The 13,595-nt window shown below is 26.0% G+C and overlaps 1 protein-coding gene across 5 annotated transcripts in view; it reads left to right on the forward strand.

Moving 5' to 3' along the window:
- LOC122507021 (GTPase-activating Rap/Ran-GAP domain-like protein 3) overlaps positions 1–13,595 on the forward strand; it is a 58,340-nt gene that overhangs the window by 35,830 nt on the left and 8,915 nt on the right. For all 5 annotated transcript variants that reach the window (XM_043619513.1, XM_043619510.1, XM_043619509.1 and 2 more), the window contains 10 exons: positions 3,851–3,917; positions 4,082–4,165; positions 5,178–5,259; positions 5,375–5,493; positions 5,597–5,661; positions 7,853–7,919; positions 8,068–8,170; positions 8,267–8,365; positions 8,619–8,831; positions 9,863–10,134. In XM_043619513.1, coding sequence (XP_043475448.1) covers positions 3,851–3,917; positions 4,082–4,165; positions 5,178–5,259; positions 5,375–5,493; positions 5,597–5,661; positions 7,853–7,919; positions 8,068–8,170; positions 8,267–8,365; positions 8,619–8,831; positions 9,863–10,134 — 1,171 coding nt within the window. The remainder of the gene's footprint in view (positions 1–3,850; positions 3,918–4,081; positions 4,166–5,177; positions 5,260–5,374; positions 5,494–5,596; positions 5,662–7,852; positions 7,920–8,067; positions 8,171–8,266; positions 8,366–8,618; positions 8,832–9,862; positions 10,135–13,595) is intronic.

Here is a 13,595-nt window from a genome sequence, read left to right on the forward strand (position 1 = left end):
TAAATGTAGAAGAAAATTTGACACAACCTGTACATCTGATTTTACTAATAAATTAGTAGAAATTACTATTTATTAGTAAAATTTACTTTTCACTTTGAAATCAGTTATATTTAATCGATTCAAAAGTAGAGAGAGAGAGAGAGAGAGAGTGAGATAAAAATAAATCACAAAAAATATTAATGAAAATATCACACGTTCGCCCTTATATTGGATACATAATTAATCGTATAAAGCAGAAGTGAATAGGTCTCTCGTGAATTATGAAACATGCCAAGTTCTAGTTTATCCGAAATATGCCAGGATCGTTATCGGTCAACGATATAGCAGAGACGTCAAAATGTTCTTCCGGTTTAGTTCCTTTTCACAGCCTTCTCTCTCTCTATCTCTCTTTCTCCTATTTCTTTATACACCATCCATCGTAAAATTCTATACACAGTATAAAGTCGATAACATTTCTCGACCATTCGTCCAAGTTCCTTATCCGTCGTCTTTTCACAACCGACAACGAGAACCCGGCGAACTATACCGCTGAGGTGCGACCTCAGCTCGTTCTCATTAACCCAGATATTTACACCAACGAGGGGGGTAAAAGGGGAGAGAGAGTGAGAGAGAGAGAGAGAGAGTACAGAAAGGGCAGTCGAATCAAAGTGTCGCGTGCAGGGCTTGACAAAATATTTTCCTCTCTTTAGGCCCCTCTTACTTTACAATATACCCATCTCTCTGATAAAAGAAAAACCTCTTTGTTACTTTCTTCATATACTAAAGAAAATATTCTTTTCTCTCAGCAAATTAGAAGCAAAAAAAAGGGTATCAAACTAAATTACACTAATTAATTAACCAGAATAATTATTATTATTATTAAAATTAATATGTTAATATTAATATTAACAATATTAACATAATAAATAGGTAAATAAATAAAAAATAATTAAAACAGAAAAAATAAAGAGAAATTAAATTATTTTCACAATAACAAATTTCTAATTTCCATACAAAATTTTCACTTTAACCCTGGCCCTAAAGAATAAATTGTGATTCACTCCAAAATTTCTAGATACTAAAAAAAATGTTCCATGACATTTATTTACGAATTTATTTAATTGTAATAAAATTATTCGAAAACAGCAATGACATCTTTTTTTAAACAAATACCTATTTACTCATTATTTTTAATGGAATTGAAATTAAAATAAGGAATTAAAATTTTCGAAAATTTCAAATTCAAACCTTTTTGAAATTTAACAACTTATAATAATTAAAGATAACCCGCAGTGATAAAATCATTATTTTGTGTTATAATTTATAAGAATATTGTTAGTTCGCTTGTCTTATCATTAATAATTTATTTACAATTTATATTATATTAATATCGGAATGTAATAATCTTTAATTATAATATTATTTTTCAAAAAAATTAAGCAATTATTTAAAGTGTAAAATTTTCATTTTTAATATGCTTACAGGAAATTTCCAATATCCGAGATTAGCAAATGTTAATCCAATGCAAATTTTTAATCCGCATTTTTACATTAACTTCGTTGTACATCAACTTTTAAGCTCAATCTGATTAAAACTCAAATAATCCTTTAGTGATTTTCGAAATAATTCCATCACTACTATAAAAAAAACATAATCTTATATTTAAATAAACTTTGAAACTTCATTTAAAGGAAAATTAAAATTTGAAAACAAATAAGATTCAATTTTTAATTTAAAAATTTAAAGGTTTTTGAAAAATTTATATTTATTTACATTCTTCTATTTATTTATAAAAAAAAGTAATTACTGTTAAATTAAAGTACTGAAAAACTAAAGTTATACAACTTTCGTGAATTTTAAATGAATAATTATTATTAATAAAGAAGTCAAGAAAATATTAATTACATAAATTATATGATAAGCAAATTATTTAACTGTTTTTTTTATAGATTTATTGTCATGTATTTTCATGAAAAATAATACTGGAAATAAATAAATAAAGTAATAAAAAATAAAATTAATTTCTTAACTAATTAATAAAAATAATTAATAATTAAAATTAATATTGAACATTTGAATCAGTAAAATTGTTTACTGATTTTAATTAGTATGACTTAGTAAATTTTAGCAATTACTAGTAATTTTTACTAATTTATTATGAAAATTTACTAATTCCAAAGCAAAAGGTCAGTTATTAATTCCAATTTAGTAAAAATTTTTACTAATTCAAATTTAGAAGGAAAGAAAATTTTCTATTTTTTCACGTAATTTATATTTGCAGTAAAACATGAAAAAATATCCATAAAAATAGTGGACTTGTTGATTGAATTTTCGTAAAAACAGGAACAAGTAATTTCTTTCGTAATTCAGTTTACGTACTTATCTGAGTACTTTAATTATTATGATAGATAAATTTGAAGGTTGACACATATAATTAGAGACAGTATCAACTTAACTAAAGTATTCATTACTACATAGATATATACAAGTTCCTAATGCTACAAAGTAATTAGACTCGAAACAAAGGAATATTTTTCTTTTAAAACTTCACTTGGAAATCGTGATACTTCTCACGTATTACAATATATTTCTCTACCCAATTCATAGAAAAAAGAAACTTGAATAAATCTCCTCATTCATATTTTTATAGTTCAATATTCTCAATTTTATTGTCTTTAAGTATTAATATAAAGTATAAATAATAATTATATAAATAAAAAATTAATAATTTACAAATAATAATGTTCGAAAAAAATTACAATACTTCATTTAATCTCACTAATAGTTAATTAACAGTTAATTAGAAATTAGCTAATAGATAGTTAATTCACTATTAACAGTTAATTAGAAATTAGTTAATAGTTAATTAACAGTTAAGTAGTAATTAGTTAATAGTTAATTAACAATTAATTCACAATTAATTAACAGTTATTAACACATTTAATAGTTAATAATCAGGTAATTCACAATTAATTATTAGTTAATCAACAGTTAATTAAAATTAGTTAATAGTTACTCTCTAAATCTGAATTAGTAGTTTTCTACTAATGAAATAGTGCGGATTCGTTTACCAATTGAATTAGTAACTGTTTTTACTAATTTTTAGTAGTTTTTTACTAATTATTAGTAGAAAATTTACTAATTTGAAATAGTAAAAAATACGTTCTACTAATTGAATTAGTAATTTTCTACTAGAAATTAGTAAAAAACTACTAAAAATTAGTAAAAACTGTTACTAATTCAAATTAGTAAACGAATCCGCACTAATTCAGATTTAGAGAGTAATTATCAGTTAATTCACAATTAACAGTTATTAATTAGCAGTTAATTCCCAATTAATTAATAGTTAATTAACAGTTAAGTAGCAACAATTTAATAGTTAATTCACTATTAATAGTTAATTAGGAATTAGTTAATAGTTAATTAACAGTTAATTATCAAATAATTCACAATTAATTAACAGTCATTAACACATTTAATAGTTAATAATCAGTTAATTCACAATTAATTAGTAGTTAATTAACAGTGAATTAGTAATTAGTTAATAGTTAATCAGCAGTTATTATCACAATGAATATTTAGTTAACAATTAATTAGTAGTTAATTAATAGTTAGTTCACAATTGATTAATAGTTTACTAACAGTTAATATCACAATATTTATTAATTAACAATTAATTAATAGTTAAATAATTAAATTCAGTGTAATTATCGTACTAAATTCTTTTTGCAATAAAAATCAAAACTTTTGAAATTGCTAATTTCGCTTAATAGTAAATAATAATTAATTACGGTTTTTCTTAATTATTATTACTATTATTATTATCATATGCAATGTTATAAAAATTATATAATATTTTCATTTGTTGCAGATCATCAACAGATACAGTCTCGCGAAGAGGCGTATTATCAAGAAGATGTTACGGGAGTGTGGAAATGGTAAGTGGAATTTGCAACAAAAAAAAAGAAGAAAAGAGAAAAAGGGAAAAAAATCTTTACAAGTGAATTTATTATGTATTCATTTTTTTCCAACCTATATACTTTTATCTCCCTCTTACTCTTTCTCTCAGAAACACAATTGTAGTCTCGACATTCGTTTTTAGTTGCCGCAGATTGAGCAGGATGGCACAGACAGTGGAAGACGATTTCGCGTGGAAAATGGAGATTCTCCAGGCGAGAAAGAAGAGGTGAGAGATGAAATAGCAAAGCGGATTACTCAACTACCTTTTATTATTTTGTTACATTTTGAACAAAGCACCGGAATTAATCCAAATGGAAAATCATTTGTCAAAGTTGAAGAGAGAAAATTTTCCATTTTGTATATATAAAAGCGTGTAAAATTCCATAATAAATTTTCAAACTGTCCTCTTATTTAAAAAAACAGATATATAAATTATTCTTCTTCGAATAAACACACACCCTGTCATTCCAAATTATTTTTTAATTATTTTTTTTTTTATTTTTCCTTATAATTTTATAATACGTTTTTATTATTAACTAATATTCACGATTTTAGTATCAATTGATAATTATTAATAATTTTTATTAATAATTATTAATTAATATTAATTAATTTTTTATTTATTGAATGTAAAATTTATTGAAATAATTATGCAACAATTATTGTTTCAATTTATTAAAGGAATTAAAAAAAAATAACTACGAAATGAGATAAGATTTTAAATAGGCAGTTGGTTAGATAACAATTATCTGTTTTTAAAGAGGATGGTCGTTTGCCATTTGCTCCTAATAACATACTCCCAACTGGGAACTATGGACATTTCATATATCAGAACCCTAAGCGTTCTTCCCTCACGATATAGTTAATCCCCTAAGAATAAACTCATGCAGAAAGTTTCTACACAGAAATAGAAAAAAAATCCAACGAGAAAAGTTAAATTGATAAAACCCGGTCAATTCGAAATATATGTCAATATATAAATAATTTTTCAGGGACTTGATAAGGACAGTAAATGACAAATTATTTTCCATTCCACAAAGAAAAATATATTTATATTTATTTATTTCTGGAAATTAACGTGGTTACAAAATTAAGACAAAAGAAAAATAAATTAATAAATAAATAAGTAGATATGTAAAAAATAAATTTATAAATAAATAAAATAAAGAAGCTAAATAAATAAATAGTTGAGTAAATAATTTTGAAAAATAATTGATAAACACTATTTTCCATAAAAGATGTTCGGCTCACCGAGTACGCCAGTATTGGAAAATCCGGAATACCAGACACGATGGTACTTCAAATATTTCCTTGGCAAATGTGAGTAAATTTCGTGACTACAGTTTATATTTTTCTAATATATAGAAAAATCAAATATGGCAAGAAAACTAAAAAAAATGTTTCATTTTTCCTTCTCGACTTTTTTCAATCATAGTGCATCAAAATTATGTGGCCTCGGATCAAGAAAGAAATCCCTTGTTCCTGTCGGTAGTTATTAGTGAGGGTGGTGATCAATGTGTACCACACTACAGGGTGATTCTTTGGAGACGCACGGTGAGTTCATAACAATAAAAAAAAACTGTACTTTGATCTTTGTCAAAAGTAAAATTGAAACAAAAATGAATCGATACAATCTAACCTCTTTTCTTCGATACAGGGTGCTCAAAAGATATCACTGCCTTACTCGCCAAACAAAACCATGACCGTCAGGCAAATATTGAGGTAAAATTTTCAATTTACTTTTCAATAAAGAAAGAATTCCTCGAATTATTATAAAAGAAATTATCAAGTCCTCAAAGGTTAATAAATATCTAAATATTTTTTGTTTTTAAATTCAAAAAAATTTTCGGTTAAATTAATTCAAATCGACGGTAACCTTTCAGTACTAAAGCAAAAAAAATTGACCTTGCAATCATTGTAAAATAACAGAGCTGTCACATAAATTTAATGTTGTTTTTCCCTCACTTTTCCCTGATTTACAGATTTTTTACCGTATGAGAATATTATTATAAAACATGAAGAAATTTAAGATGACAGAGTGATAAAATCGTTATTTTATATCAAAAGAATATTGTAACTATAAATTCAAATTTTCAAAGATTTTAATTTAAACCATTTTCGAAATTCAATTATTTCTAAAAATTCACGCTATAATGCTTTTAATATTCAATTATAAATTAAAATTTTAAGTAAAATTCATTTTTTAATCAATTTTTATATTAGAAATTTTTTCGAGAATTCAATTATTTAAATAGAAAGATAAATAATTTATTAAATAATTGATAATTTAAAAAGTAATTTTAAGAATAAATGCAATTTTCTATCAGTTTATTTAAAATAATTAAATTCTATCGAGAAATTTCCTTAAAAAATTGAAAATAATTGAAATCTAACGAAGAATTTTATTAAATTTCTTTTTAAATAAAATTGAATTCATGAGAAAAATTTCATTTTTGAATAGAATTGAATTCTTGGGAAGAGTTTTATTATTTATGAAAATAAGTAATTTCTTGTAAAGAATTTTATTCAAATTTTAAATAATTGAATTTCTCAGAACTTTTTGAAAATATTAAATTCCATTGAGAAATTTCATTAAAAAATTGAAAATAATTAAAATCTATGGAAGAATTTTATTATCTTTTTTTTAAATAATTGAATTACTATGGAAAATTTTATTTTTGGAAAGAATTGAATTCTTGGGAAGAATTTTATTAAAATTTCTTAAATAATTGAATAACTTCGAAGAATTTTACAAACATTTTTTCGAAATAATTGAATTGGTGCGAAAAAATGTAAAAAGGAATTGGTAAGTAATTGAATTCCTGTGAAATTTTTATTAAAATTTGGTTTAAATAATTGAATTCTTTTAGAAAATTTTATTAAAATAGTAAATATTAAAAATAATTGAAATGAGGAAAATTTTTGATAATAATTGAAATTTTGCCAAGAATTTTATTAAATTTTTAGAAAATAATTGAATTGACAAGAAGAAATTTATTACTTTTAAAAATAATTGAAATTTTGACGAGAATTTCTAAAATTTTTTTAACATAATTGAATTTAAGCGAAGAAGTTTATTATCACTTTTGAAAATAATGGAATTTCTGTAATCAGTTGTTCTTAAAATTCCTATTTAAAATTTTAAATTCATTAAAAATTGATATTTTCTAAAATTTCAAATTGAAACCTATGAAATTCATCTATTTATGAAAATTGTAAACGCAACTCTTTTGAAATCCAATTAATTTTGAAATTTTTAAGTAAAATTGTTCATTAAATAATTTATAAGTTATTTTATTATAGTTCTTCAAGAATGAAGTTATTTAAAAAGAAATTATTGTCAGAAATAGAACAAATTGAAGGTTTTGTATTAGAATTCTTGGCAATTTCATAATTTATGATGCTAACAAAAAAGACACTAAAAATTCCGAATTTTCTTAAAATTCTAAAAATTTAATATTTTCCAGTACTTTTAATAACAATCCCTGACTTTTCCCTGATTTCCCTGACTTTTCCCTAAATTCACTGACTTCCCTGACCCGTGGCAACCCTGAATAAACTATTCCGGAAATATTTCACGTGAGTAAACTCATCCTATCAAAAGAGCGACTATTCCTTTTTCAAATAGCCTAGCGAGGAATTTGTATTCAACACATGTATTCAAATATTTCTAGAAAGGAAATTCTCTTTTCCCCTTGGCTTTGTTCTGTCAGATTCGCTTAAAAATTCCTCCCTTATAACTCTAGATGAAAAATTGTCAAAAATCCGTATCAAACATAGAAAGCAATATTAAAAAAACGAAAGAAGGAGCAAAAAACGTAAAAACGAAAAAAATAAAATGATTTTTTTTAATGAAAAGAAAAAGGACATAATCTCAACGATGATTTAATATCAATGATATATCTCATTACAGCAACTTCTTTGGTCTCGAAAAACTAGATAAAGCCCCGAGGGAAATATTTTCACCAGAAATACAAAAGGTAATTTTCCTGAAAGCTTGTATTTTATATTAAAAAAAAGAGAAATTTTAAAGAATAAGATTTATATCCTTCTAAGAAAACAAATATAAGAGTAGATATTTGACACGGGCAACGAAAAAAGAAAATGATTAATGGAAAAATATTACAGGATCTTTTGTTACTTGAAGAACAAGAGGGTTCGGTGAACTTTAAATTTGGTGTTATTTATGCGAAAGAAGGTCAAACAACCGACGACGAAATGCTATCGAATGGTAATGAATTTTCCACTTTTTTTCTCCTTTTTTTTATTTAACTTTGAAACAAGAAAAGTTTTTCGATTCGACTATTTTTTTTTATTCTCTTTGCAGAAGGAGGCAGCCCAGGTTTCGAGCGGTTCTTGGAAACTCTTGGGGAAAGAATAAGGCTCAAGGGTTGGGACAAATACAGAGGCGGTCTTGATGTAAAAGGTATGAGCAGTTTATCTGATTTATTTGCAACGCAAGAGTAGAAGAAGAAAAAAGAGAGGCGCAGTAGGTTAACCAAAACTTTCTTGATCTATAAAGCAAATAATATTGTTTCTTTAATTTTCCATTTATTTAGGAGAAGGAAATATTTTCTCTAAACACATACTTCATGATTCTAAAATTCTGAATGTTCCAATGAACGAAATTTGTTTTTTTCTATTAATAAATAAAAAAAAGAGGGAATTTTCGATTTCAGGCGACATGACGGGCAAAGACAGTATCTACACAGTTTATGCCGGCCACGAAGTTATGTATCATGTCAGTACAATGTTACCGCACTCAAAAGACAATCCCCAACAATTGGAGCGAAAGCGTCACATTGGTAATGACATTGTCAACATTATTTACACCGATGACGCCACATTTTTGGAAACCTTCAATCCAAATTGCATTCGAAGTCAATTTACACGTAAGTTCAAAAAAATATCCCCCTTCCCCTTTTTTTTCTCCACTAATAATAAATCTAAAAGTTCAGCAATTAAATCATTTCGACAATGCTCGTGTCAAGAGATTCAGAATAAATCCTCTCCTATGTGTATGTCTGCTAAATGTTAAGTCAATGCTGGGACTGTGACACGAACTCCTTAAGTGAGGTAGACCGTATGTAGGTTAAAATAATTGTTTTAATTGGTGCAAGGTCGCCGTGATTTCCGCGAGAAATCATTTAACAAAAGCTATATTTCCACTATGGTCAAACAAAATTTCAATTACACCGTATTTTCCAATAGAAGAAATTCATAAATTTTCCCTCCAGAGTACATATAGAGGAGTATACTTTAGTGAATAAAAACGAAATGTTTATTTTAATTACAGAGAAAAGAATTCTAGGTCAAATCTGGTACCCGCACGATTTGTATTTTTATTTCGCAATAAATATTCTCCATTAGTTGATTTGTATTCAAAAGAAAGAATGACATAATTCTCTCGCTGGTTTCTTGTTTTTTGAAAATAAAAATTCTATTCACTAAGTACTTTAGGATCATTAAATGATTTCCTTGGCTTTAGTGACAAAAATTTGGTCACCTGACATTTTCCTGACTTTACTGACATGTGGCCACCCTGAATGCTAAAAATAAAAAAATAAAGTCTAAAGAAGATTTATAAAATAATGTAATTAGGTTATTAAACATTTTTTGCCTCCGAATATACCTACTTGAAAAATTAATTTTTTCTCTCACAAGCGGTATTAATCCCATCATTTTTGTATATAAGTGAATTAAAATCAACATCATTTGAATGTATTATGATTGTATCTAGTGTTTTGAGTTTTCTGCAATAAATGAGTTATTTAGCTCAAGTTGTGAGCTTCCATCTCAAATTATGTATGTTCCCAAAAAATCCCCAAAAATAGCTTGAAATAGGTATTAAAGAGCAAAGATATGTTATTAATTTTGAAAAATAATTTTACAAACAAAAAATCTATCCTACTTTTTAATATAGACGTATTTGCGGTGGTATGCAGTGAAGAGGGTGGTAATGGATGGCGAATAGCTATTTACTGCGATGAAAATGTACCTCTCTTTGGACCAAGTCTACCATGTCCTCCAATATTCGAAGATCAATGTAATTTCCGTGAATTTCTATTGGTTAAACTGATCAATGGTGAAAAGGCAACATTCGACACGCCGACATTCTCGAGAAAAAGGGAAAGAACACTGGACACACTGCTACGAGATTTGTATCAGGAACATTCGCAAGAGAGCAAGAGCAATGTGAGTTCTCTCCAAACTAATATTTATTTCCTTTAAAAAAAACTTCATTCTCAAAAACGTAACATTTTTTTCCAAATTACCTTTACATTTTTATTTTCACTCTAAGATCAAAAGAAGAAAATGTAAATACTAAAAAATGGAATTTTTCTTCATCTGCAGGTCGATTTTTACTGATCTATTTACTTTTTCTAAATCTGAATTAGGTGAAAATAACTAATTATAAGTAAAAAAAATTGTTAAATTTAGATCTCGATTTAGATCTAAAGAGTAGAAAAGGGGGAAAAAAGTGTAAATAATCACATTAACTACAACATTATTACATTAATCAACACGCATAAGCCAAAATCCATAATCCAATCAACTAAAACAAGCGAAATACCTTAAATGGACACTAAATTGTGTTTAGAGGTTACATTCCTTTCAATTAGGCGTTTGAATTCCATTGATTCCAGTGCAAATGCTTTTCCCATTTCGCTGATAAATAACGATAGATTCTTGACAATGACAAATTGCAACCGCCAATTGCACTTAACTTTTTCTTTTCTACTTTTATTCACTATTTGAATGACTATTCACTTTTAATTTACTTTTTACTCAATACAAAACCGCCTGTGTTGTCTTTACAAAAAAATATTATCCACGCTATATTTATATACATATACATATGTGACCTGGAATGTTAAAAGGGACCTTACGTCCAAAATGAAGTTTTCGAGAAAAACGTTCTTAAAGTTAACAAACCGATATTCATACTTCTGCATATGAAGTATTCGTTACTCGGTGGTTTTTGAGGTCGCTGATTACGAATCTGCTATCAGAATTCCAAAATTCAAAATGGCGGATCCAATATGGCGCCAAAAAAAATGTAAGAAGCAAATAGATTCGCTTGAAACAGTTTGCAAACTTATCAGATTTACTCGGTACATGTTGCTATGAGGTTTTTGGGGTTGCTGATTACGAATCTGACCTCATATTTTCAAAATTCAAAATGGCGAATCCAATATGGCGGACAAAAATTTTAAAATTATCTAAATTTTCCTGAAATTCATTCCTTGGGGTTTTTTGGGGTTGCTGATTACGAATGTGACATCATATTTTCAAAATTCAAAATGGCGGATCCAATATGGCGAACAAAAATTTAAAAATTATCTAAATTTGCCTGAAATTCATTACGTGGGGGTTTTTGGGGTTGCTGATTACGAATCTGACATCAGATTTTCAAAATCCCAAATGGCGGATATAATAGGTAAAACAAAATTTAAAAATTGATCGAATTTATTTGTAACTTTTTACTGGAATTTTTAAAAATTTTCAATTTTCATCAATATTAAATTGTCAAAAGAATTAACGAAACCCTTTCAAATAAAAATTTAAAAATAAAAAATTTGTTAAAATTAATTCCAGTGATCGTCAATTTGACGAAAAATTGACGATCACTATCGTTATTCTTTTTTTATTATGATATAATAAGGTTAGTTTTTCTACTGTTTGCTTCGTTATAAAACTATTTTGAATCAGCGACCCCAAAAACCCCTAAGAAATGAATTTCAGGCAAACTTATATAATTTTAAAATTTTTGTCTTCCATATTGGATCGGCCATTTTGAATTTTGAAAATCTGATGTCAGATTCGTAATCAGCGACCCCAAAACCCCCCGAGTATTTTTATATATTTCTTTTGTGCTGATGTTTTTCTACGTTTTTTTAGCCAATTGCGTCCATCTTTGAAGCGCAATTGTAAAAAAACTAATAAAGCAAGACGTGTGGGCTTTATTGCGTTGAAAAGAGCAGATCATTTTCTATAAGAATCACTAAAAAACTGAAAATCGATTTTTTTGACCTAAGGTCCTTTTTAACATTCCAGGTCACATATTATAAAATTCAGTAAATAGATAATGAAATAAATTTTCATTCTGTTATTTCTTTTCTGCTTTATATTTATATATATTTCCAATGAAACACATGCTACCAAACATGAGAATAAATTTTGTAGCAGATTGCCTGTTGTGCCAATGATTTAATAATGATGAAGTTCCGATTTTCATCAACAGCTGGATAATTCGATCATTTTTCACACACGTGATTTTGTGATGTTGTACGAGTTTGCAAATTTATTCTTGTTATTATTATTATCATTATTTATTTAATATTTATATTACATATTTATTATTATTGACAATTATTTATTATTATACTGTCTAATCGATTTTGTTATTTTATTTATTTTTATCCCTCTTTTTGTTATCTACTTTTTCTTTACTCAATTTTGTTATTTTGTTCTATTTTATAATTATCAATATTTTTACTGTTAATATTTTCACTATTAATTTATTATAACAGGGTGTCTACTATTTTCGTTCAAAAAAATTCCCGGCTTTGTCCTAATTTTTCCCGGTTTTTCTTTCTCATCAAATTTAAATTTATTTGATTTCGAACATAAATAAATCTACAAATGGCTTCCAAAATTTTTATTAGAATTTTTACGAATAATTTTACGAATTTTTGTTATCTACTTTCTGTTTACTCATTTTTGTTATTTTACCCTTTATTATTTAGTTATTTTTGTTATCTACTTTTTTCTACTCTATTGTTTTTATCTTTCTGTTTTACAAGTAATGTATTTTTTTTAAAATCAACAATTATTATTTTGTTTTACTCTATCATTAAAGTAATAGTACTAAATCAAAAATTTCTTCTTGCTTTAGTATTTCCATTTATAGTGAAAAAGACAAAACTGACCTTAATGAGTTAAAAAGGTTGCTATAACAAATAAACTTCACTTTTCGAGCAGAAACTTTTATAGTGTCGGACATTACTTGTTTAGGGGAATAACTTTTATAGCGCCAGACAAAATGACCTTTTAAGTGTAGAAAAATGCTTTTACTGGTAGGCGAAGTAATTTTTTTCTTTCACCTAATGCATGTCAGTTGTAAACATCGATATTTATGCTCTTAATTTTTTAGAAACTGAAATTTCAACTGTTAGAGACGGAAAATTATTTGCTATATTTTTTTTCGTAGCAAGTTCTTTAAAATTTGTAAAAAAATTCATTCAAAATTGAAATTTAATAAATTTTTAATAATTCTTAAAGAGATACAAAACCATCAATTTTTTCTATTTCTAACAATTTAATTATTGTATTATCATCAATTTTTTCCATTTCTGACAGTAATTGAATTGTCAGAAATAGACAAAATTGATGGTTTTGTATTAGAATTTGTGGTAATTTTATAGTTTGTGAGTGAAAGAAAAAAGACACAAAAATGCAGAATTTTCTTATTTTCTAAAATTAATTTTTTTTCAGTACTTTTAAAATACCTGATTTTTCCCTGAAATTCCTGACCAGTGGTGAAAGAGAAACTGTGAATTTTGTTAATGTATTTTATCTACAACAAACTTTTTAATCGAAAAACAATTGTTTTTTATCAAAAGAATTTAATCAGTTACTGGAGAAGCGGTTTC

This window comes from Leptopilina heterotoma, unplaced genomic scaffold, assembly GCF_015476425.1.
Source record: "Leptopilina heterotoma isolate Lh14 unplaced genomic scaffold, ASM1547642v1 Lhet_44, whole genome shotgun sequence".
Classification (NCBI taxonomy): domain Eukaryota; kingdom Metazoa; phylum Arthropoda; class Insecta; order Hymenoptera; family Figitidae; genus Leptopilina; species Leptopilina heterotoma.